This window comes from Trichechus manatus, unplaced genomic scaffold, assembly GCF_000243295.1.
Source record: "Trichechus manatus latirostris isolate Lorelei unplaced genomic scaffold, TriManLat1.0 scaffold00033, whole genome shotgun sequence".
NCBI lineage: Eukaryota > Metazoa > Chordata > Mammalia > Sirenia > Trichechidae > Trichechus > Trichechus manatus.
The window spans coordinates 10,049,310-10,075,325 of record NW_004443969.1 but is presented as its reverse complement, the minus strand read 5'-3'; the positions used below and the strand labels follow the sequence as shown (position 1 = coordinate 10,075,325).

General features: G+C 36.9%; 1 protein-coding gene across 2 annotated transcripts in view; it reads left to right on the top strand.

The window, feature by feature from the left end:
* DARS1 (aspartyl-tRNA synthetase 1) overlaps positions 1-26,016 on the top strand; it is an 80,453-nt gene that overhangs the window by 19,091 nt on the left and 35,346 nt on the right. For both annotated transcript variants that reach the window (XM_004375095.3, XM_023730204.1), the window contains exons 4-5: positions 1,130-1,232; positions 25,742-25,844. In XM_004375095.3, coding sequence (XP_004375152.1) covers positions 1,130-1,232; positions 25,742-25,844 — 206 coding nt within the window. The remainder of the gene's footprint in view (positions 1-1,129; positions 1,233-25,741; positions 25,845-26,016) is intronic.

Here is a 26,016-nt window from a genome sequence, read left to right as displayed (position 1 = left end):
AAAAAAGAAAAGTGGTCTTGAAAAGATTTAACTGGTTTTATGAGGAAGTAGTTCTCCAGAATTTGATTGGAGACTTAAAACGGATCTGCTTTGGAGGAAAGGGGTTGTCACTGAATACATAGTGACTGAAATCTATTATAAATAATATTTTTCAGAAGGTTAAGAATAAGGAATGACATGAAAGGAAGGGAAAGCAAGAAGCCCAGGATGTATAAAAATAAAACTAGTTATAAGGCACAAAGAGGATGATCTTTTTATAGACTAAGTTATTTGAAGGAAAAAAATGTGTCTTATAAAGTGCGAGGATGATAAGATGATAACGGAAAATAAGACATGAAAGCAAGGCTTTGAACATGTTCGTTCTGGTTCGAACCCCTGCTGAGAATTTGCATTTCCACCAGATATGCTGAATCAGAATCTAAAGTTTAACAAGATCTCTAATAAATTTTGAGAACCCCTGCTCTACTAGTGGTTCTCAGAATTGGTTCCTAACCAGCGGTATTAGCATTGCCTGAGAACTTGTTAGAAATGCAAATTCTCTGCAGGGTTTCGAATGGCGCACCTAAACGGTTTGAGGCCCTGCCTGAAAGGAGCTAGCCTGTCAATCTCAATGCTCTTTAAAATGCATCTTGGTAGGACATAAGGACAATATAGATGGACCACCCCTGTAGAATGCTTGTGTTCTTGTCTGTTCTTAGTATTTTATAGCTCTTTTGTGATTACATCATTGAAGTTCCCATGGGTGGTTAGCCTTTGCCTTTGCCTGTAGAACATACTGTCTGTTGAATGTTAAAAGTGATCTGGTTACTTGAGATTTGTTTAATAAATCACTGCTATGACAAAATAATTATCTTGATTTGTAATTTTTTTGAAATTAGTGATTTGCCTCTGTGCTCATCACAAACATTGAAAACATTTCTTGTTATTCAAAAGAAACTTGAGTTTGTTTTAAAGCTTGTCAGTTGCACATGAGCATTTTGGCTGTGGAAGCCAGATACACGTGTGTATGTGCCTGATGAGTGTAGTAAATTTTGGTCTGATTTTAAAACAGAGAAGCATTTTCCTTCTTTGTAAAACCTGAAGAAGCACGTCCTTATTAATATACTTGCGTCCTTTCTGTCTCATGCAGGGAAGCAGTGTTTCTTAGTCCTACGTCAGCAGCAGTTTAATGTCCAGGCTCTTGTGGCTGTGGGAGACCATGCAAGCAAGCAGATGGTTAAATTTGCTGCCAAGTAAGTAAGCAATTATATCCTGTTGTCAGAATAAACAATGGTGGGAACCAAGACTCCCAGGGGTTTGGACCATTTTCATACATTAACATCAATGCTTCATTTGTTTAAAAATGTAGTTATTTAAATTGTCAGTTCAGTGTTGCTGAATACATTAAACTTACAAAAGAGAAAATATGGCGTACATGCTTAAAATTCATTTGGAACTGCTGAAGCAGCACTGTCTACAGACAAGTCACATTTACTTTCAAGTAGAGTAACAAAAAGCCTGGCAGCCTCAAGCATAGCAGAGCAACTTTATTTTGTTGTGTTTGTTGAGCTTCATTTCCTCCCCCTCCCTCCCTAGTTTGAGATTTGCATATGGGTAACAAGTTTTCTAACCGAATAATAAAAATGTATAAAATAAAAGAATGTGGTTTTGCAAAATGATTTCCTCCAGAAGGAAGTAAAAACAATTGTTACAACACATTACAACTTTTAACTTTGACACTGAAAGGGTACCAGAAAAAAAGGAGGGGGGCGCCATGAAAATTGTTTTCTCCCCCTAAAAGTCTTGCTGTCTGGCTCAGAGTTCCCTTAGAAGTGCATTATTTTGTTCAGTTTACAATAGGCAAGCATAGAGATAAAACAGGAGTGTGGTTGTACATGCTTTAAAGTAATAAAAGTGATTTTACCTGGTAGTTGGTGATGTGATTAGTTTTGTTTGTATGTTTTCTCAATTTAATTGGATTTTTTTTCCATGATAATGATCAAAGAAAACGTGGAAAAATGTACGGTCTTTACATTTTAAGTAGTAGAGTACTTCATAGGTGTAAATGTTTTTTAAAAGAAAGAAATTCCGTCTAGAGTTAGAAAAAACAAACAAACAAACCAATTTCCATCAGGTCAATTTGGACTCATAGCGACCCTATAGGACAGAGTAGAACTGCCCCCATAGGGTTTCCGAGGAGTGGCTGGTGGATTCGAACTGCCAACCTTTTGGTTAGCAGCTGAGCTCTTAACCACTTCGCCACCAGGGTCGCCAGTCTAGAGTAAATGTTATGTATTTTTCTATTGATTTTTATGTCTGTCCTTTAGGTGTATGCCTTCAAAGATAGGTTGATGTAAATGAAATTCTGAATTTTAGAATTCAAAGAAACTAAGACATTATCTAATTTAATATCGTAGTTGAAGTTTGGGTCCTCCTTGACCCCCAGCACAGTGCTTTACGTATAGTAGATGTTCAGTAACTGCTTTTGGTTTGTAGATTTTATTTATTAAATTTTTATTTTATCATAGTAATGGCTACACTCAAGTTTTTAAAAATCCTCTGCTATTGATTTCAATTCATTGATAAATTAAGCAGTATCAGTACTGTGGCCCCACCTCTCCATATCTCCCAGTCCTGCTGCCTAGAGACTGCTGCTCTATCTTATCTACTTGTATCTTCTGGCAATTTTAGTTTGCTTGTTTTTATCTTGTAGTCTGTAAAGGTGTGTGCTTGTAGGGTGCATTTGTCATCTAGCTTTTAAAGTCACTCTCTGTCCTATGAAGTGGGACATAAATAGAGTGTGATCCCTAGGAATAAACTTTATCTGCAATAAGAGCCTTCTATAAATAGAGAAGAAGATGACACTGGAAACTACAGACATATGCTAAATTATATTTAATATAATATAAAGCTGATAGTTTTATATAGAATATATTTTCCATTACATTCCATTATAACCTTGACTTAGTCCCAGGACTTAACTAATTGACCATACAGGATATCAGCCAGAGTTTACTAGCTGAACGAACCTACTAGCAAATGCACTTCCAAACAGAACTTAGTTCACTAATGCCATCATAATGTGTAAATTAAAGACTTTCATCTGAATTGGTTGGTGTAAGGGTGCTCTTTGTTTACAACAAGGGATGGGTTTAGATAAATTAGCTTAGATTCCATAATTCCTAAAGTGGAACTCAATCAAGATGTAGATGTAATTCAGGCTTAACAATTAAGTTGTGATTTGGATTTTTTTAAAAAAAAGCAAAGACTGTAGCTATTTTTAGTTCCTTAAGAGTTTTGGAGTCTATATAATTAGTAGCATGTGTGGGAAAAGGTAGTTTCACAATAGAGCTGTTGCAAATTATAAAGCCTTTGACTGGTTATATGCAATTTAATGGAGTTAACTGATGGCGAGACTTTGTCTCATGTACTTTGGACATGTTATCAGGAGGGACCAGTCCCTGGAGAAGGACATCATGCTTGGTAAGTAGAGGGTCATCGAAAGAGAGGAAGACCCTGAACAAGATGGATTGGTACAAGTGGCTGCAACAATGGGCTCAAACATAGCAATGATTGTGAGGATAACGCAGGACCAGGCAGTGTTCTGTTCGGTTGTACCGAGGGTTGCTATGAATCAGAACCAACTCAACGGCACCTAATAACAACAGCAATTTTATACAATAGGCTTAACATGTGGTACTTAGTTTAAAATCAGTTAACTTTTGGCTCTGCTCATATGTTAAGGAATCAAGTCTGAGTAATTAAAAGTAGATGTATTAGTAACTTTTGCTACCTTGTGAAAAAGGAAAATTCACATGACTAAGATTCTCTTTAGTGAAAAATGATGTTTTTAGTTTTTGTGCTTGGTAAGAGAATTTTCTTAGGAACATGATTTCATTCTCCAAATGAATTCCAGTTAGCTTGTCTTTTTCATGTGATTTAGACTTCATCTCTAAAGAAGTCAGAAATACTGGTCCTGTTTGGTAACAGAAGTCTAAGGCACACATCCATTCTGATAGAAAGTCAGTAGTATGATCTTTATATCCAAAATACCACAAATTTAAACAAGAAAATGCAGCACAGAAAAATTTACTTTGAAAACTCTTACCTACTCTATTTATGAATAGTAATAAGTAAAGTGAACTTGTAATATAAATTCTAAACAACTTTTAGAACTTATTTAGGAAAAAGATGTGGGATTCTTTTCTAAATCCTTTTCCTAAAAATTCTTCACTGGCTAGGCTTAACATAAACTGTGTGTTGTATTTAAAATAGGTGTACATCAGCACCATTGTGAAAACAAAGATTAAGGTAGCTTTCATACATTTATCACTGAGATCACTTGCTCTAACAGTACTGCTTAGTAATAAATAAGCACCTGGTGAGCTGACACTTCTATCAAACAAGACTGTAAGGTGTAAGGTAATTATTAAATCATAAATAATGATAAAAAGACATTTCCTATTAGACATTAAAAAATGAAAAATAAGAATTTTTTAACCTGCTGTGGTCTAACTATATTCACTTATTTTTGTTATACTGTACTATAAAAACTTTAGCTCACATTTACTTTATATATGCATACACATATATATGTAGAAAATCCATTGCCGTCGGGTTGATGCCGACTAATAGCAACCCTATAGGACAGAGTAGAACTTCCCCATAGGGTTTCCAAGGAATACCTGGTGAATTTGAACTGCCGACCTTTTGGTTAGCGGCCGTAGCTATTAACCATTACAACACTAGGGTTTCCATATGTGTGTGTGTATATGTATATGGAGCCCTTGTGCTGTAGTGGTTAAGAGTTTGGCTGCTAACCAAAAGTTCCGCGGTGTGAACCCACTAGCCATTCCTTGGGAACCCTGTGGGGTAGTTCTACTCTGTCCTATAGGGTCGTTATGAGTGGGAATCAACTCAATGGCAGTGGGTTTGGTTTTTTTTAAAATATGTATATATATATACACACACACACACATATATATATTTTTATTGTGCAGTAGGTGAAAGTTTACAGCGCATATTAGATTCCCACTCAATAGTTTGTACGTAAAATGTTTCATGACCTTGGTTTCATTCTTCTGCAGTGTGTCAGCACTCTCCCCATTTCCACCCTGGGTTCCACATTTTCTTTCGTCCTGATTTTCTACCCCTTCCTGCCTTCTCTTCTTTGCCTTTGGCCAGATAATGCGCTTTTGATCTTGTATAATTGATTATTCTAAGAAGTAAGTTCCTCTCAGATGTTATTGTTTATCTTATGTGCTTGTCTTGGTTATCTAGTGCTGCTGTAACAGAAATACCACAAGTGGATGGCTTTAACAAAAGAGAAATTTATTCCCTTACTGTCTAGTAGGCTACAAGTTCAGATTCAAGGCATCAGCTCCAGGGGAAGGCTTTCTCTGTTGGCTCTGGAGGAAGGTCTGTGTCATCAGTCTTCCCTTGGTCTGGGAGCTTCTCTTCACAGGAACCTCAGGTCCAAAGGACACGCTCTGCTCCCGGCACTGCTTTCTTGGTGGTATGAGGTTTCCCCGTGTCTCTGCTCACTTCTCTTATATCTCAAAAGAGATTGGCTTAAGACATTATCTAATCTTATAGATCTCATTAGTATAACTGCCACTAATCCATCTTATTACATCATAGTGATAGAATGTACAACACATTGAGAAACACATCAGATGACAAAATGGTAGACAGTCATACAATACTGGGAATCATGACCTAGCCAAGTTGACAGATATTTTTGGGAACACGGTTCAATCCATGACAGTGCTTGTCTCTTGTTTGACTGGGAGGTAGTCTCCAGTAATGGCTTCAGTTCCAGTTTAGAAGGGTGTCTTAGGGCCATAGTCTCATAGGTTCCTCCAGTCTGTATCAGACCAGTAAGTCTGGTCTTTTTTGTGAATTTGGTTTTCTTTTCTACAATTTTACTCCTGCTTTGTCCGGTACCCTCTTTTGTGATCCCAGTCAGAATGGTGAGCAGTAGTAGCTGGGCACCATGTAGTTCTTCTGGTCTCGGGGTTGTGTAGGCTACAGTTCATGTGGTCCATTAGTCCTTTGGACTAATTGTTCCCTTGAGTCTTTGGTTTTCTTCACTCTTCTTTGCTCTAGATGAGAAGAGACCAGTCGTCGTATCTTAGATGGCTACTCACAAGCTTTTCAGTCCCCAGATACTACTCACCAAAGTAGGATGCAGAACATTGTCTTTATGTACTATGTTGTGCCATTTGATGTAGATACCCTCGAGTCTATAGTCCTTTGTCTTCTAGCTGAGGAACTTCATCCCACGAGGTGTTTGGTTATGTCTAACAGGTTTCCCTGACTGTATCCCTTGTGTCCTCCATATGAGCCCCACCTACAGTCTTGTATGTAGAAATATCCACCACCAAACCTATTATCTGCTGGCGGGTGTGTTCCTTTACATCCTCCCACACCTCTTGGCGTATCTGTCTACCAGTTTGTCCATTGTAAATTACTGTTTGTTGATACTATTGCAGCAAGATTGTCTATGCTATAGTAGTTACCGTAGTTGCCCTTTATTCTTGCATTCCTCTTAGTGTCCTCTCTTTCCTTGGTCATGTTGTGCTGACTTCTCCCATATTATGTATTGTCTTTCCCTTCACCAATATAACTTCTTCTCTTCTATCTAATTGGTAATTTTTCCCTCCTCTCACCCTCCTGTCCCTGGTAACTATCAAAGAATATTCTTTTTTTCCTATATATAAACCTTGTGTTGTTACTTTATAGTAATGGTCTCATGTAATATTTGTCCTTTTGTGATTGACTTACTCTACTCAGCATAATGTCCTGCACATTCATCCATGTTGTGAGATTACTTTCATCTCACAATAATCCAGTTTTCAGATATGGCATCAGAAAGAAATAATTATTTACTAAAATCTTCAAAAACATTTGAGAATAAAGACTTATTTGTGTCTCCAAATGAATTTTTTAAGATATTTGACTTTAATTTTTTTGCATGTGTCTTTTTAAAGTTCTTTTAATTTCTGTCATATGCTATTTGGACTGGAAACCCTGGCGGCATCGTGGTTAAGAGCTACGGCTGCTAAACAAAAGGCCGGCAGTTTGAATCCACCAGGCGCTCCTTGGAAACCCTGTGGGGCAGTTCTACTCTATCCTATAGGGTTGCTGTGACTAGGAATCGACTAGACGGCAATGGGTTTTTTGGTTTTGGCTATTTGGATTAGAATAAGATAGTCCGATCATTTATTAGACTAATATTTATTAAGGATGCATGCGCTTTGTGCTTCCAAGTCCACATTTGCCAGAAGTTTCCTTTTAAATGCTAGTTTTATCTAAACTTAATGCCTTCCTATTTCCAACAATGTCCATCTCAATTCTGCCACTGGTTCCCTCACTATGTAACAGTGTCTAACTTCAGGGGGGCTGATGACCAGGATGAGCCCAAAGCTGATTCCCACGAGGTGGAGGTTAGACATACTTCCACTCTCTAACCTTTTTACCAATTCTGACACCAACCATCCCTCCCACAGCACTCTCTACTTCTCTGTGGGTTCAATAATCCATTGCAGTGGCCACAGAGAACTCAGAGACCATACTTAAAGTTAAGTGGTTATTAAGGAAGTAACAGGGTACAACTCGGGATCAGGATCAGCAGGCCACAACTCAGGATCAGGATCAGGAAGCATGTAGGCAAAGTCTGGAAGGCTCCCTCGAAGAGCACATCCTTCCCTTCTTTGGTGCAGGACAGCGCTCTCTGGTCCTCTCAGCTGTGCAAGCAAGCAGGCCCTTCTCTTAGCTGTGCAGGCCTCTTCTCAGCCCCTTCAAGACAGGCTTCCTCTTGGCCCCCTCAGGACAGGCCTGTCTATCTTCAGCCTCCGTGCCACTGGCCTCTCTACTGCTGACTGACTCAGCTTATAGTCAGTGTAGCAATTTTGTTCAGCTCTCTTAGCTACATTCCTAGCAGCAGGTGCCCGCTGTCACCATCAACTCTGCAGCATGGCCCGTTCCAGGCCTTTTGGTGTCTTCAGTGTTACAGCCCTCAGCTCTTTTAGGTTTTTTACCTTCACCCTCTCTGCTTTCTCTCTTCTTTCTTCTGCTCTGTCTGCCATCCTCTATGGGCTTGGCCACATACATAAGCAAACTCTTGGTCAGTTGCAAGGCATGGTCCGTCCGTTGTCCCCCCCCCCCCCCAAACTGACCAATCCCCTCTTGGTGGGCCCCAGACACTTAATTTGCATAAGTATGCTACAGTAATTTCAAGGTGCATAAAGTAGACCAGTCACAGGGCCAGCTGCAGCCTAGGGCCAGACAAAAAGTATCAGACCTCAAGTTGTTTACAGCTTACCCAGGAAATGTCAGTCAATTGGGACAAAATAACAAACCCTCTGGGACAGGAAACTAAGGCAAAGGTAACTCCTCAGGACTGAGGGGGAATATCTCTCAGGCTGTTTTTCCAAAGAACTAGTAAGGCAAACAGCACATAAAGGAAATCATTTCACCGCACAGTGTTATCCCACTGGTTCCCAATACACATTCTTCAGATTGGGCAGACTTTCCATGCCTGCGGTACCTTCTCTTATATTTTTCAGAACCACTCCCATTTACCCATCCCCCCCCCCCAAAAAAAATTCAGTAATGGTGAAACAGACACTATCCACTTAAGTAGTTTTTCCTTTTGCATGGTTATACACTCTAATATCAACAAAACCGAGTTACAGTAAAACCTGCGAAAGCCAGAACCTGTGTTCTGAAACCTGTCAGAGAAGGAAAATGCAAATATTTTCCACTAAACAAGCCGTAGAAAAGTGGTAAGAGTGCACCCTGTCAAAGGTGGAAAACTTGCGAGACCCAGGAAAAACGAGGCAGTACCTTCGAGTTCCAGCCCTCACAGGTTTCACTGTACTATGTAAGTATATAACACTTACAGAAACTTGGGAGTATTAAAGGTTTTCAGCAAAACTAGCAACAAATATGCTAGCTTTCTGGTTGTCAGAATAATTTATTGAATCCTATTTTAAAGGCATCAGCTTTGTTCATTAAATCCTCATTCTTTGTCATTTAGCCTATAAATCCATCTCCTTCATGGTCTTCATTGATTGGTTTCCCTTTTCATTTTTAGGAGGTCTATGGATGTGTTCTTAGAACCTGAGAAGGTTTTTATGTAGTTAAGCATATATCTCTAATGTACATTTTGATGCTAATCATAAAGTTACCGTATTTTTACGCAGATAATACTCACCCTGTACGTTTGTTTGCCAACCGCGCCCTCCTCCCACGAGGTATTTTCATAAGCGCGCTGTGCTAACTTTTTTTTTTTTTACAGCAACATGTAAAAGAAAATTGGTATAGCAGCACTTATGAAAGTACCTTGTGGGTGGAGGGCGTGCTTGGCAAAAGAATGTAGAGGGTGCCTGTTGTTTGCGCAAAAATTTGGTATAGAAGGGTATTGTTCCATGTCATCTTAAAGGCCAATATATAACAGAGCTGCTGTGTGAATTCAGCGCTGCCTTTCGCATTTACTAGCACATATACAATTATGTTCATGCCAGCGAAAGCCAAATGATATCCATGTTCTGTACAAATGAAGGCTTCACAGTACTGTATTTTATGCAAATAACGTGTTCCTTCTGCATTTATTTGCCTGCGGCACCCTCCTCCCCCACAAGGTATTTTTGTAAGCGCACTGTGCTATTTTTTTTTTTTTACAGCAACATGTGGAAGAGGATTGGCATGGTGGTGCTTGTGAGGGTGCCTCACGGGGAGGCGTGGCAAGCAAACACACAGAGGACCTGCGTTATTTGCATTAAAATACGGTGGTTTGAATGAAGAAACATAGTGAACAAGTTGGATTTACCATGTGGTACTTGATAGTTTAGTGAAATTCTGAATTCAAAAACACCTGTAGCAGTCAAGCAAATGTATTAAATCCTATTTTTGTCTCTATAGGGGCAATAGATCACTACTAGTATAATAATATCCATGCAGAAAAAATGTTTCTAATTCCAGCGCTTATCAGATTTTATACCCATTTGATGTAACTCTCAGTTAACAATGCTGCATTATTACCTTTCGCATGAACAGCATAGTTTTCTAAACTTATCAGTTGCTACTTTATTAAAACTGTCATTGGTGGATTGCTCTTTGCAGAATTTTGGTTAAGAACACCCTGCTAACTCAGAACTGAAGCCACCTTCGAAGTCCACTTTTCAGTTAAAGATTAGACAGGCCTATAGAACAAACAATAACACATAGAAGGAACAGTGCTTCTTAGTTTAGTCAAGTATATGAGACCAAATGGGCAACACCTGCCCAAAAGCAAAGATGAGAAGGCAAGAAGGGACAGGAAAACTGGACAAATGAACATGGGGAACAAGGTAGAAAGGGGGGGAGTGCTGACACATTGCGTGGATTGTAACAGATGTCACAAAACAATTTGTGTATAAGTTTTTGAATGAGAAACTAATTTGCACTGTAAACTTTCACCTAAAGCACAAAAATTTTTTGTTTTTAATTACAGGGAATGAGGAGACCTCAAAAAAAAAAAAAAAAGAATTTTGGTTAAATATGAGGCTTATTTTCCTGAACCAACTTCAAAGTTAATGATTTTTGTAATTGTCAGCAGGTCGTCTTCACATTACTAGTATTGAATTGAAGTCCAGCAACATTAAATATAGAACTGAGTGTGAGGCCACAACTTTATACAGTAAAGTAAATGTCAACAATTTAGTCTTAGCAAAACTTTAATATTGTTAATTTGAATTTTTTATATATTTGTTTTTATTTTCCTAATAATTATGTTTTGATTTTAACATTAAGGGCCATAAACTTAATGCACTTACACTAGTTTTATATTTGTAGGTATTTTAGTAACATAGTAAAACTAATTTATCACTGAGGGTCGCTGACATTTTTTTTGTTTTGCTAAAGAGAGCCCAGATAGTGGTTCGACAGCCATTGGTCTGTGCCATATGGAGTACTTCTTACCAAGCTTATTTTGAAATCAAAATTCTTAGAGTTTTTGGTGAAGAAAAATTGGTTGGCTAAATAAGTCCTTATAGAACTACTGGGATGATTTAAATCTTTGGTTTTTGTAGTTTGCAAATCTTACTTCATTCTTTAGAGCTATTGTTGATGTTGTGTGCCCTCGAGTCAATTTCTACTCATAGTGAAGCTGTATGACAGAGTAGAACTGCCCCATAGGGTTTTCTAGGCTGTAATCTTTACAGGAGCAAATCACCAGGTCGTTTCTCCCGCACAGTGACTGATGGGTTCAAATTGCCAACCTTTCAGTTAGGAGCTGAGCTCTTAACCATTGTACCACCAGGGTTCCTTCTCTTTAGAGTTGAGACCTTTCAAAAGTGTGTTTCTACTTGCCTAGGAAATATAAAAGTCTGAGATCTAGTGTGGTACTGTAATTGAAAGTTACTTGACCTTCTTATAAACCAAATTGGTGTCTTAGAATTGGAATATAGATTTTTATTATCAAAAGGTAGTTTATTTTTAAAAGTACTTACATAATTTTAGGTTTTGGATGCTGTTTGAATTTAACTGGCAAAACCCATAGTTTCTCATCTTTAATACATTTAAATGATATCACCGAAGTATTTTATACTGGTGTATTATTCAGAGAACTAGTATGTAGCACCTTTATGGTCTGTCTTCTTTTCTGACTAGGCTTTTATTGTGTAATTCCCAAGATTTAAACAGTATTAATTCGAATGTGAGTGGTTATGTAGATCTGTTGAGCGTGTCTCTATTGAGTATAGTAAGATTCAACAAATTATTCTGACAACCAGCAAGCTAGCAAATTTGCTGATAGTTTTGCCAAAAACCTTTAATAACCTAAAGTTTCTGTGTTAAATTTTTAATAATTGGTGTTTGTTGATATTAGAATATATATCTAAGCAAAAGGCAAAATGAAGTTTCACCATTATTGATTTTTTTTTTTTTTATGGGAACAGTTCTGAAACAATATGACCTGATGATTATTTAAATTGTAGTTTTGTTATCACCTGGCCTCTTCCAACTCCAGGTTTATCCCTACTAGTAACAAGTACTAGTAACAAGTAACAGTCAACAGTATGTATCGATATATAGGATCTGATATGTTTTAGACCTTTATTATAACGGTCTGGTATAATAAAGTACTTTGAGAGACTTAAATCTGTAGTACCTAAAACATACCTAAAAGATAAAATCCACTTTCCATACAGAGAAGGTTATGCTGCTGACCTTCCATAATTACCTTCAATGTACTGAGTAGATTCTGTAAATAATGGTGACCTCTGTAACAAGTGACATGTATTTTTGAGATGGAAAATCATGGGGGAAGAAACCCACGCTGGACTCTTGCATGTGAAGTACTATTTTTAATATTTAAGAAACTTAATCTGTAAGTGAAATTCAGTGTAATGATTACCCTTGCTTTATCTTGCCACGCCTAGCATGTGTCTGGCTAGCATTTTTATACTTGTGTGACTCTTCCTTATCAATTCCTAGCACCAGGCCTGAAGGGCCCAGGGCAGTGGTCACCAGCATCTTCCCCATCTGATACACAGGGTAAATAACAGGTTTGCTTGTAATATGATGATAATAGCGGCAATAATAAAAACCAGTTGCCATCGACTCTGACTTAGAATGACCCAATAGGTCAGAGTAGAGCTGCCCTATAGGGTTTCCAAGGAGCAGCAGGTGGATTCGAACTGCCGACCTTTTGGTTAGCAGCCCAAGGCTCAACTACTGCACCACCAGGACTCCACCAGCAATAATAGCTATTACTGTATACTGAGCATGGGGCTGCTAAGTGCTATACTTGCATTTTCTTACTTAATCCTCACAGCAGCCCTATGAGGTGTGGATACTATTTTGTCTTTTTTTTTTTTTTTTTTTTTTTTGTCTACTCTTTTGTTGTTGTTGGGTGCTGTCGATTCCATATGACAGTAGAGCTGCCCCACAGGGCTTTCTTGGATGTAATCTTTATGGAAGCAGATCACCAGGTCTTTTTCCTGTGGAACCATGGGGTGTGTTTGAACCACCAGCCTTTGGTTGACAGCCTGGCACTTAACCATTGTGCCACTAGGGCCCGTTTTCATTTTTACGTATGTGGAAGTTGAGACTTGAAATAGTAAGTATTTTGACTAAAGTCTCTTTGACTCTAGGGCTCATTCTCCTCTGTGTCATCTTTCCTCTCTGGGATAGGATAATGCTGTTAGTTCAAAGCCCACCATAGTATAGCTCTGCTCAGAATACAGTCTTTATGTAATTGAAATGTGTTGATGACTGGTAACAATTCTTTGCTTTATGCTTCAAAAGTGTCTTTTCTAGAATGTGCAGTTCAAAGAGTAGATAGCTACAGTATTTTGTTTCGTGAGGGTGATAGTGATTTTTTTTTTTTTTTTTTTTGCCCCAAGTCTTTAAGAAGCAAAACTGATTTAAAAAAAAAAACAAACTAAATTTGTTTTAAAAAATATAAGTGATTAATAAAATAATAGATTTTTATGTTTGTTACAAATTGATGCTAAAAACAATTCCAAAGGAGGGATTTTTATAAATTTTAACCATTAGTAATACTAATGAATTTTTCTGTTTTATAAAGTGGTAGTTGCCTTCCTAAGGAATCATTCCATTGTTAAAAATTACACTGTAAAAACAAGGGAGCAGGGTAGGAGCTAGAGAGTTTCATGTTTGTAATGACAGTTATTTTTCCTGAATAATTTCAATAATAAAAATATTTGAAAGCTATAATTATAAAAATGAAACGTCACTAGGAAAATCCAATATTAATTGCATTCATTTGTTGCTGCTTAAGCCTTTGCCTTTTTATTTCTTCCCTTATCCTCTGCACTGCCATTAACACAGTGCTTCTTATACATTCTTAGCACTCTCATTGTTGTGAGAAATAAAGCACAAAGTGACCCAACAAAGCAGCTATGTGATATATGCAACTGATGTGGAAAATAAGACCACAGACTAAGAATTTAAAATAAGAATTTATCTTTTACTAAAGTGCGGGAAACAGGAAGGAAATGAAAGAGTTTGGCTAGATGACTGATACTGTTCCTTAACACATCAAATTGCAAGCTCTTTGTTACATACTTGTACAGATTAAAACCCTCTCCAGGAATTACTCTATAATTGGTAAGGAAGAAGAGATCTTGGGACATTTGGGTAATTTTTTATAGGGAGGTGCTAATATGCAGCCAGTTCTGCTATAATATGACATAAGCATTCCTAAAAGTCATCTGCTATGCAAAATTTGTGCGATAGAAACCACAGGGCTTATGGGCAAAATGGAGTTAATGGGACAGCACTGAAAAATTTCATTAATGACACATTTAAAGAAAAAAAAAAGATAACCTAATTAAAAAAAGAAGTAGGTAGAACAGTTTTATATATATTGTTTAAGAAATGCACAAATACTGTAGTAAATATAACACTTTACCTTGAAAAAGACCTGCAGTTTGCTTGTGAAGGTGGGCACTGGAAGAGGTACAGCTTGTAAATTGTTGTGAAATGGTGGATGGAGGCTATCTGCAACAGGAGGGAAAGTTGTAACAGGATGGGTGTGGCTCATAACGGGTCCCTGATAGATGTTAGAGTTGTGTGTGTTTTGTGTACCCCTGCGCACCTGGGTCACCTGAATACAGTTGTCTGCATTCACTTAGTGTTTCTCACTGGTGAAATCTGGCATAAGCAAACACAAAATTCTCATTATGCTCAGATTGTTCCCTGATACGTTAATAGTGTTGGAACAGATCCTTGTTTTCAAAACAAGTGTTATAGCAGAACCAATTGTATTCTTAAAAGAGGTCACACGGTTTGCTCAGTGAGTCTTACCTGTTTACTGATTGCTTATATGTGGGGGTGAGAAAAAGAAGTGGAAGATGACCTCAGTTTCTAGTTTGAGAAACTAAGTGAAGATAACACCATCAGTCTGGAATATATTACTGGAATGAGTTGTGACTAGTACCCACCCTCTGGGGCTGGTGTGGACCCAGCCTCCCTTAGAGCACTTGGCCGGATAAAGGGTGAGTACTGAACAGAACTGGGGCTCTGTTAGCAAAGAAGAAAGAGAGTGGATTTGGATAGGCAGTTGGCAGTATCTACTAAGGTTATTTATGCTGAGTAAATTGGAAAGAAGTTCCAGCATTTTGAGTTCTTGAAAAGCCCAAATAGGTTGTTTTACTGAAAACAGTTTAATTTTTCAGGGTAATAATGTTCTGCTCCTCCCATTCTAAGTCATCCCCTCATTCTAAATGTTTTTAAGTGTCCATGTGGAACACCCTGGCCTTAAAATTCCTTAGTTTTCCTCCACTCTGTCTTCATTACTCCATTTTAAACTCCAGTGGCCATTCTCTCTAACCTTCATTTCTACTCTTCTACCTTTCATGCCTCTTAATCATCTGTCGGACCTCATCAGGACTTTTTAGTCTTCTCATCGCTCTCTCCTTTATCTCCCAGTCTTATCGGCACAACTTACTACCTATGCAACCCCATGTTCCATTCCTAGAACTACTCTCACTATACCCTTATCCACTGTTCCCTTGTCTCTTTGTTTCTCTTGCCCCTCAGATGCCCTACAAACTCCTGATCCCACGATCTAACACTGAGGTTAGAGTGTGTTGTGTTAGTTGTGGCACTGCGATTGATCTGCATTCCTCAGCTAGGCCCAGTAGTGTATATTCTACTTTATAATGAAAGGTTTATAGGCTGGTGCCTCTGTTTTAATTGTTTGACTGAACTCTTCAGGATCTCTTCCCTCTTTATCCCTTAGTTTCTAAGTATAAATTAGAAAGGAAAAATTTGGAAACACTTTGAGTTCCATTCCTTAATATATTATTAACAGCCTTCTATTATGATTAAAAACAGCACATAAACAACATCTAAACCAATTTTGGTGAATTCTGTTGCTTAAATAAAACAAAATATATTTTTAGCACAAATGAAGCATGAGGTTTTTCAAATGAATATTTAGTAACATTCTGTTTGGGAAGCTAGCCCCTTAGTGGGCCAACTGACCATTCTGCCAGAATCTTTGGTTTGGAAAATAGTATGGGTAGAAATATGTCAAGTGCGAGAAAAAGGCCATTTCTAATCCCCGTTTAATTTTCATTCTGTCTTAGATCAGTTTTTATATATGAAATACTTACAGTTATCTTTAACACTAGGGGAGTGCCTAAGGATTATTTATTCTCAAGGTGTTTCCATTTTGAAGGGTACTACTCAGAGAGACTGGACATTTAAAACGTGAACTCATACGCAACTAAGTGGGAGAAATAATGGTATTTATATGTTAATTCCATGAGGCCCTATGTTTAACTCTATTCCCTCTGGCCATATACCAGGTGGATAAAAGCAAGGACTCCACTATTAAAAATATCAAATCAGATAGTTCCAGCTGGGTTTTCCTAATCATTTAAAAGGCAAAATGTGAGATCACTTTTAATATCTTAATAGATAACTATCTTAGCTTTTACTTTAGATATTAAATCTGAGGTGCTTATCTCTTTTGCCTTACCGACTGGATTGTACTGCTAGCAGTTTCTAGTTTTTGAGTATTTTTCTTAAAACCAACATTGGAGCTTAATGTGGAGCCAGCTGTTTTTCTGCAAATTATCTTCCCTAGGAATATCCAATTCATCAATATAGTAATCCAAAATGTTGACTAACTAATTGGGTTTAAGTGCCACAGTACTCTTCAACACATTTTTTTAATCAGTTTGTTGGAAGCATCAATTTTCTCACGGCTGAATGCATATATAAATGAAGCAACTGTGAATGAGTTACCCCGGGAGGTTGGCACATCTCATTCCCTAGAGAGCTTTAAGAACAGGTTCTTAATTGTAAATCCACAATGGCTTGAGGTCTTTAAATGAAATTTGTCTGGAAGCAGAAGATGGGATTCCTATCTAAGCCTCTGTTTCTGGATCCCCATCTTATGTTGACCTTAACCATCAAATATTTAGTAGCTGTTGGTTGGAGTTATGGTGGGAATTTTTTCTTTAAAAAAAAATTTTTTTAGTGCCATTTTAAAGTAATCAGAGCAGTTTGTGTTAGTTATGGTTCAGTCTTGCAAAGACTTTTTTTTTAAAGGCAGCCCTGGTGGCCTTTTTTATATTGACTACTATAAAGCACCTCAGTGAATATAAACACCAGTTTTTAAAGTTGAAAGCTAAGGGTTTTGTAGTTACTACTGTAAAGGGCTCCAATTAAGGTGAACAGTAGTTTTTAAAATTAAAAATTATATTTTACTGTTGTGTTTACATAACTCCTTCTCTTCCAATAATAAAGATGTTTTTGATTCTGAAAATAAGGCTTATTTGGTATGGTTATTTGTATATACGTATGTTGTTTTCTTTTTGTTCATTTTAGTCATTGTTTTTAAGGGATTTATTGGTAGCTGGTGAGTCACAGGTATGTTTCTTATTCTTTATTGAGTCACCTAGCTACATACAAGTTTATTTTCTTACCTTTCTAGATCTTTCACCTGAAAATAAGTATTTTACTAATTGGTAAGTTAAAATTTCAGTTTGCTGCATTAACTATTAGATCTGGAAAATATCAATACTCAGAAGAAGACTCATTTATAGAAAATTTTATTTACCCCTACTGTGGGCCAAGTACTCTGTTGGCCTTAGGTATACAAAGGTAAGTTCCTTATATGATACATGTGTCATATACAATATGTATACATTTATATGATATACACACATATATAAGGAACTTAATTTTGGGAGAGAGCAAAGATAAACAGCTGCACGCGGAGACACGTTACAGGTGCTGTATAGGTGAGTATATATTATCTGTAGTTGAGGCCCAAAGGGAGCATCCATATGGGTAAATTGGGGGACATAGGCTAAATCATTATACTGTCATATATTGCAGCTCTGAACACTGGTACCTAGATGGTTTATACCTCTCTTTTGGAACGGGTACTAATCTATTGGAGGATAAACTAAACTTCGGTGCTTAGCCCTGTTCAATTCAACATTTGTGTTGAAAACTTAGAGAAAAACATGCTTAAAAAATAGATCTGCAACCTGGTATCATAAATTCCAGATGCTTTATGGTATTATTCTTCTGAGTTAAATAGGACTTTAATGACTTCATATTGTTTTATACAGAAGTTCTGCTGAATTTCTCTTGAGGCTGGCAACAACAACAGGATATCAAGATACATCAGCATTGAAACCAAATGATTAACATTTTCCCTAGACCGAAGATGAGAAGGTTAGGGGAGACAGGGAAGCTAGACTAATGGAAATAGAACAACCAAAATGGAAATAACGAGAATGGTGATATATTATAGAGAATGTACCCAATGTCACTGTACAATATGTATAGAAATTGTTAAATGAGAACCTAATTTCCTGTGTAAACTTTCACAAAAAACACAATAAAGTATTTTTTGAAAAGATACATCAGCATTACTGGGGGAGATAGCATGTTTGTAGGGCATTTTGTAAACTGTCAGTGAAGGGCCTGTGATTTTGCATTTCTTTTCACATGAACTATAAAGTAATATGGCAACTTCTGAGTTTCTGAGAATGAGAATGTATTATTTGAAAGTGAGCTGATTATGCATTCTGGGTTACTGTATTTAGAATTGGTGCTAATTTGTATGTCCATAGCAGAAGGGTGTAGTCCAGTAATCAGTAAATGATTTTCCTGTGTAATCTTAGGGTAACTAACCTTTTAGAGTTTCAGTTTTCTCATCTGTAAAATGGTGATAATACCTACCTTGTAGGTCTTTGTGCAGTTTAAATGAGATGGTGTATTTGTAAAGCACTCACACAGGAACTGGAACATAGAAAGAAATTGTTAAGTGATAATGGAAATAAGACTATGTTAGGTATTTCCATATTACTGTCAGCTTCATTTAAGATGTAAAAATGAAACTGTGCTAGCTTCTTCATTATTTAAAAAAAATAAAAACTACCAAAAAAATGAGCACAACTACTGTAAGATGATGACAAAATTTATGAAGCATCCTGTATTTTCTGCAATTGAGAAAAAATGTGGAGGAATAGAAAACAGTAAACAGTGATTATAGGAAGTAGGGGTTGGGTATATGATGGGGGGCTTAAACTTTTAAATTTACATGTTTATTTAGCATTTGAATTTTGAATAAGTATATTCTTTTCTTGTCTTTGTTTTCTCAGTACCTAGAATGATATACCTAGAAAGGGGATGAATGTCTTCAGGAGTAGGTGATGTAACCCTCCCATAGTAAATCCTTTTGTACTGCTGAGGGTACTTCCATGGTAGTTTGCTTAGAAAATGTTTGTGAAAGGAAATGGTTCTGGCAAGATAGACATGAACTGACTAGAATTGCATCCACTTGTGAGGACTCAGAAGGCCCCTGCTTATCTCCCCAGACTCGTTGATCATTTCTTTACTCCAACAAAATAGAAATATTTTTCACACAGTGTTCTACTTAGAACATTTTCCCCTTGCTTATCTTACTTCTCCCTCACCTTTGCCTGGCTAAGTCTTTATTTATTTATTTTTTAAATATATTTGTTTTTATCGTGGTAAAATATATATAATATAAAATTTTCCAGTTTAACTCTTTTTAAGCGTACAATTCAGTGGCACTAACTACAGTCACAGTGTTGTGCAGCCTTCATCACGATCTATTTCCAAAAGTTTTTCATCACCCTGAACAGAAACTCTGTACTGATTAAATAATAGCTCCCTAACCCCCCCTCCTCCCAGTCCCTGGAAGTCTGTGATCTACTTTTTGTCTGTATGAATTTGCCTGTTTTTAGATATTTCATATAAATGAGATCATACAATATTTGTCCTTTTGTGTCTGGCTTATTTCACTCAGCATGTTTCCAGTGTTCATCCGTGTTGCAGCATATATCAGAACTACATTCCTTTTTATGGCTGAGTAATATTCCAGTGTATGTATATGCCACATTTGTTTATCCATCCGTTGATGGACACTTGGGTTGTTTCCACTTTGGGGCTATTGTGAATAATGCTTCAGTGAACATTGGCATGCAAGTATCTCTTTGAGTCCCTGCTTTAGTTCTTTAGGGTACATATCTTTTGGAAATGAAATTGCTGGGTTAGATGGTGGTTCTCTGTTTAAGTTTTTGAGGAGTCTCCAGACTGTTTTCCACAGCAGCTGTGCCATTTTACATTCCTACTAGCAGTGTACATAGGTTCCAGTTTCTCTGCATCCTTGCCAATACTTATTTTCTTCCCCTTTTTTTCCTTTAATTAGCGCCATCCTAGTGAATGTGAAGTGGTAGCTCATTATGATTTTGATTTGGCTCCCTAATATCTAATGATGCTGAGTATCTTTTCATGTGCTTGTTGGCCGTTTGTATATTTTCTTTGGAGACATGTCTTTTCAAGTCCCTTGCTCATCTTTAAATTGGATTGTCTTTTTGTTGTTGAGTTGTAGGAGTTCTTTATATATTCTTGAAATTAAATCGTTATCAGATACATGATTTGCAAATACTTGTTTCCATTCTGTAGGCTGTTCTTTCATTTTCTTGAAAATGTCCTTTGATGTACAAAAGTTTTTAAATTTGATAGTTTGTTTTATCTATTTTGTCTTTTACAGCTTGTGCTTTTAGTGCCATGTCTAAGAATCCATTGCCAAATCCAGGGTCATGAAGATGTACTCCTGTGTTTTCTTCTAAGAGTTGTATGAGTTTAGCTCTTATATGTAGATCTGTTCTGAGTTGATTTTGTATATGCCGGGAAGTAGGGCTCCAGCTTCTGTTTTTTGCGTATGGAAGTGCAGTCGTTTGACCACCATTTGTTGAGGAGATTATTCTTTGCCCCGTTAAATAGATTTGGCCCCCTTGTTGAAAATCATTTGGCCATAGATGTATGGGTGTATTTCTGGAGTCTCAGTTCTATTCCATTGATCTGTATTCTATCTAATATATTCTTTTATAATAAGAAAAATTGATTACTGTAACAATATTTTTAAAACTTTTTTTCAAAGTAACTTAAAAACATAAGAGCAAACTGCCATTTCCCATCCTTCACTGATGAGGGGTGGCCTAGATTGGAGATGATTTTTTATCACCTCATACTGTGACATAGCAGCAAGAAATGGATGAACTACTTCTTCCCCAGATCTATTTGTCCACCATTTATATGCAAGGTGGTCATCTCTGAATAGAGTTATATGCTGTTAAATATTTTCTCACCCATCTCTTATATGGAAATGATGCTTTCACCAGAGACCTGCTAATCGGCAACTCCAACAGCCTTTCCTTAACCCTTATGATTCTCTACCCAGTGGTCTCCAGAGTGTGATTTGCTCAAGATTACCCATTGAGGGAAATAAAATAATTGAACTTCTATTTCTTTGTTTTTTTATTTAAAAGGGTAAGAAAGAAGTTGAGCTTTTCTGATAGTTAAGTTATAGATAAACACTGGGTCCATCACTTGGATTACATCTCAGAAGGTCATGTTTTACCGATAGTATTTGAGGCACTCTGAAGGAAGAGTGCCAGGGCTTCCAGTAACGCAGAGGAGCTAACACTGGTACCCTCACTCGTTGGTTCACTTTCAGTCTGTTGTAACCAGTTGCAGTTTACTGTGCCTGGGTAACTGGGTTTTTTGGGATTATATTGTTTTAATAAACTGGCTAAGAAAACGGACAAGTATCTTAAAAGGATTTCTGTAAAGAAACCATAGATTGATTTAATTTGGGGGAAGAGGGGACAGCATTAAAGAATAAAGCGTTACTCATCAGTGAGTTATTTTAGACGATAATGCTTCCTCCTTCAAGTACTGAAACAATTGTAACAGAATCTTTGAAGCCTAGTTTACACGTTCTTCCTTTTTAAACAAAGACTTGTTATTGGTTGCATTCAAGTCCTTTCCTACTCAGGGTGACCCCATGTGTGCAGAATAGAACTCCACCATAGAATTTTCAAGGCTGTGATGTTTCCAAAGCAGATCGCCAAGCCTGTCTTCCGAGGTGCCTCTGGGTAGGTTCGAACTGCCAACCTTTTGGCTAGTAGTGGAGCACTTAAGTGTTTGTGCCACCCAAGGACTCAAACAAAGACTACTGCATATATTAAACATTTCTTAATGACAGAAAGCCCTCATCATGATTATCTATTACTGTAATAAGTTATAATGTGACTATTTGCCATTTTCCTGTTTGGGGCTTGTTTTTTTGGTGTGTTTATGTTTATATATATAACTTACATATACCTCAGGAGTCAGCTGTTCCTAATGCAACAGTGTGCCCACTTCTAATAGTTCCTCCAGACTTTTTTTTAGTTTGTTGCTTCTTATGGGCTGTAGGTATGAAAACTGATAACCAACCTTGATAGAATGCCAAATGATGAAAGTGTCATGAAGTTATTAGTGAGAGATAGTAAAGTGGGTGGCACTCATGTTGGAGAGATGGAGTGCTAGTCCATCAGATAACTGGGTACTGTCAGTTTTTCCCTCAAGTTGCAAGTTTCATAATACTTCGTGTTGTTTATCGTTTGTTTAAAAAAACTTTGTAACCAACTCAAAATACTTTTATAAAATGCTTTATGTGAAGAATGATGCTTTTTACAATTTTATTTTATAAAGACAGTTTTAGTTAGAACTACACTATTAAATTAGCGGTTGACAGCTCCTGATGGATGACATGAAATCAGTTGTGCCTATTAGCTAGAACATTTTTAATATCTAGGCTGTACTAATTCATCGTATTTGTAGAGTGATTATATGGAGGTCAAAAGGGTGGCTGAAAAATGAAAGAAGTATAAACACAATGCAGGGATAGTATGTTTTTTGGGGTGGTGGTAATAATAAAAGTAGCTGAGTTAGCTCTTGAAAAGACGTGTTTAATTTACTTCATCCATTTCTCCTGCAGTAAAATAGTTCCCAGGAGTTCCTCTGCTTTCTGCCATGGATTTTTTTTCCTGCCACATCCTCTGTAAAAACCCAAGGCTTTTATTTGCTGGCTAGATACAACCTTTCTTCACATCATGGGCATAGTGGCATATTAGTTTCAGAATGAAAAACTAAAATCATAATAAGATCTCTTTATGATAGCAGTCAGGCTGTGGTATATATACTTTCAAATACTGTGCCACCTTAACATACAATGCCAGTTTAAATCTTATTAAATAGACTGCGATCAAAGTGGAATTTTGTCCTCTTCACTGGCAGTAGCTTATCCACATATTCATATCCATCTCGTGTTATATTAACTCCAGTTGACTCTTGATTTTTGTATTGCATTGACACTATAGTGTATATAGACATGTGCATATGTGTGTGTATAAAACCTTCATATAACCCTTTACTAGTCCTAGCTAGCAACTTCTAGCTAACTCTTTTCCACAAATCTTACCCTGTATTTGTTTTAATGTTTTTTTTATCTTTGCATTCACTCATGTCTGCCAATACATAGGCATAAGTATAGATATGGACATGGATGTAGATGTAGATATATAGAGATATTAGAGCTAAATTATGCAAGGTTTAAAAAATACCATGGAATGATTTTATTACTGTGTGAATAGGCTATTCTGTTAACATCATATAACTGCTAGGTATGTACTGAGATTGGAAGGGGCCATAAAAATTTAATTGTAACTGTTGTCTATATCTGATTAATCCTGCCTTCTTTCTGATTGATTCAATAGACTAATTTGTGATAGCAGTTTACCAATGGCCCTAGCTTAAGAAATAGGTTGTGTTTTCAGAAGTTCTTTTGTAGGTGAGTTGTTTGGTACTGGAAATGATGTTACAAATGGTTGTTTTCTAGTCTAGCTGATCGAATATTTAGCATATAATACTACTGAAATAAAGTACTAACGGTAGAGTTGGTTCAAGTTTCAGGTCCTGGGTAAAAGGATTCATCTGGTACTTCAGAGAGGAAGACAAAATTTTATTTTCTGTAACTGGGCCTACAGCTGAAAAAAAAAACACCCGTCACCGTCGAGTTGATTCCGACTCATAGTGATCCTATAGGACAGAGTAGAACTGCCCCATAGTGTTTCCAAGGAGTGCCTGGTGGATTTGAACTGATGACCTTTTGTTTAGCAGCTGTGGCTCCCCTGGGCAAAGATGTCTTTGACCATATTCTAGCTTCTTTCTGAAAGAGTACTAACTTGTCCTTGTGAGTAGATGTGTTTAACTTGAGTTGGCTTGAAGAAGACTGATAATGGAAGATACAGAGGGCCAGCAAAGGCCTGCTTCGAGGGAATGGAAAGGCATGAGATAAGAGAACCAAGAGGTCCAGGGACATAGCTGGACTGTAGTGGGATGGAGCTCTGGGTAGGGCAGGTCAGGGCAGGTTACTTGATGCAGCCATACAGTGATTAGTGAGGAAAAGAAAAACTTTCCTCATAGAAACAGGTGAGGTAAACAAACAATTCTCAGAAGCCCTGAACCATATACTCCCATATCAAGTTTACTCATGCAAATTGGTGAGGCAACTGGGAAGCGGCACTCGCATTGAATGACGATTTGAAGTCACTTGATTGCCAAGACTAGAAAGCCCTTTTAACAGTAAACTGCAGCCTCTTGATCCCTTCAGGCCTCAGAGTACCCTTATCTTAGCTCACCAACTACCTTTTTCCCATCATAAACTCTGAGTTTCTTTAGTACCCAAAATCTTAGCTAGATATTAGGCAATAGCTCTAGTACAAGGGGTCATATGAGAGTGTAGGGATATGTGTATACTGGTTTTTTGTTTTTTTTTTAAAGGTAGTAACAGATGTATTACAGAATTCTAGGCAGTGTAGCAAAGTGAAGTGAAAATTTTTCTCTTACCTCATCCCTCTTCACGTATCATCCTCATCATGATCCTTTTCCAAACCTGCGTGAATGTTCACTGAAATGGATTGTGGTGTTCTCTTGTGTAAAATAAGCATTGTCAAATTATTGGAATCTTGTCTAATAGCACAATGGTTTCTAAGGACCCAATTTCTCATCACAACAAACAGAATTTTTCCTATGAAAGTTAAATGTTATTCTTTTCCCCAAATTGTGACACATTCTGTCAGTACAAGAATGTACACAAAAGTAAAACTAGTACATTTTGTATGGGAATCACCACTTTGGATTATACCTTTTCCACCTTGGTTATGTACTGGCAATCTAAAAATAATCAGTTTGTTTAATAAACTACTTTGTGAAGTTAATTTTTCAGAATTTGAGTGTCTTGTATTTAAAATTTAAGTTTGTTATGTAATTGAACTGCCAAGGAGATACGCGTATTTTACATTCAGTATATATTAAGCCTCGTAAAGGCCTTCTTTGAAGTGGGAGTATATAATACAGTAGACAAAGTACCCACAAACTATAGGTGATGAGAATTTAATTGCACCCTAATGTCCTCTTTTACCTTGAAATCTTTTCAGTTAACTTTCTTCTATTATTTAATTCCATTACATATCAGTAATTGTGTTTATTGAGGGCAGTGTTTCTAGTTGTAGGAAATGCTGATCTTAGTAAATCTGAAATATAAGAAATGTTTTTTATAAATAATTGAAAGACGCTTTCCCAGTTTTCAAAATTCAGTGCTGGTACTGTTTTGCCTTTTATGTCCAGGGTATTTTATAATTGCTAACTAAATATGGCATCTAGAAAATCATCCCTTTAAGAAATCTCACACAAAATCTGCTACGTAATAGCTTATTATAAATCGGTTAAATAGACTGGCTTTATCTCAAGTGGCTTACTATAAAAAAGAGTTTAATATATTTAGCTTTACTGCTGAAACACCAAATAAGTTCTGACACCTCTGATGAGATGATTAAAGTTGGGTTTTGTTTTTTTTTTTTAACAGCATCAGCAAAGAGAGCATCGTGGACATAGAGGGTGTTGTGAGAAAAGTGAATCAGAAAATTGGAAGCTGTACACAGCAAGATGTTGAGTTACATGTTCAAAAGGTAACTTTTCAAAATATGAAACTATGTACAGAAGTAGATTTGAGTAGTTCTTGTAACTTTTTAAAAAATTTTTTTTATTGTACTTTCGATGAAGGTTTACAGAACAAATAGTTTCTCATTAAACAGTCAGTACACATATTGTTTTATGACATTGGTTAACAACCCCACGACA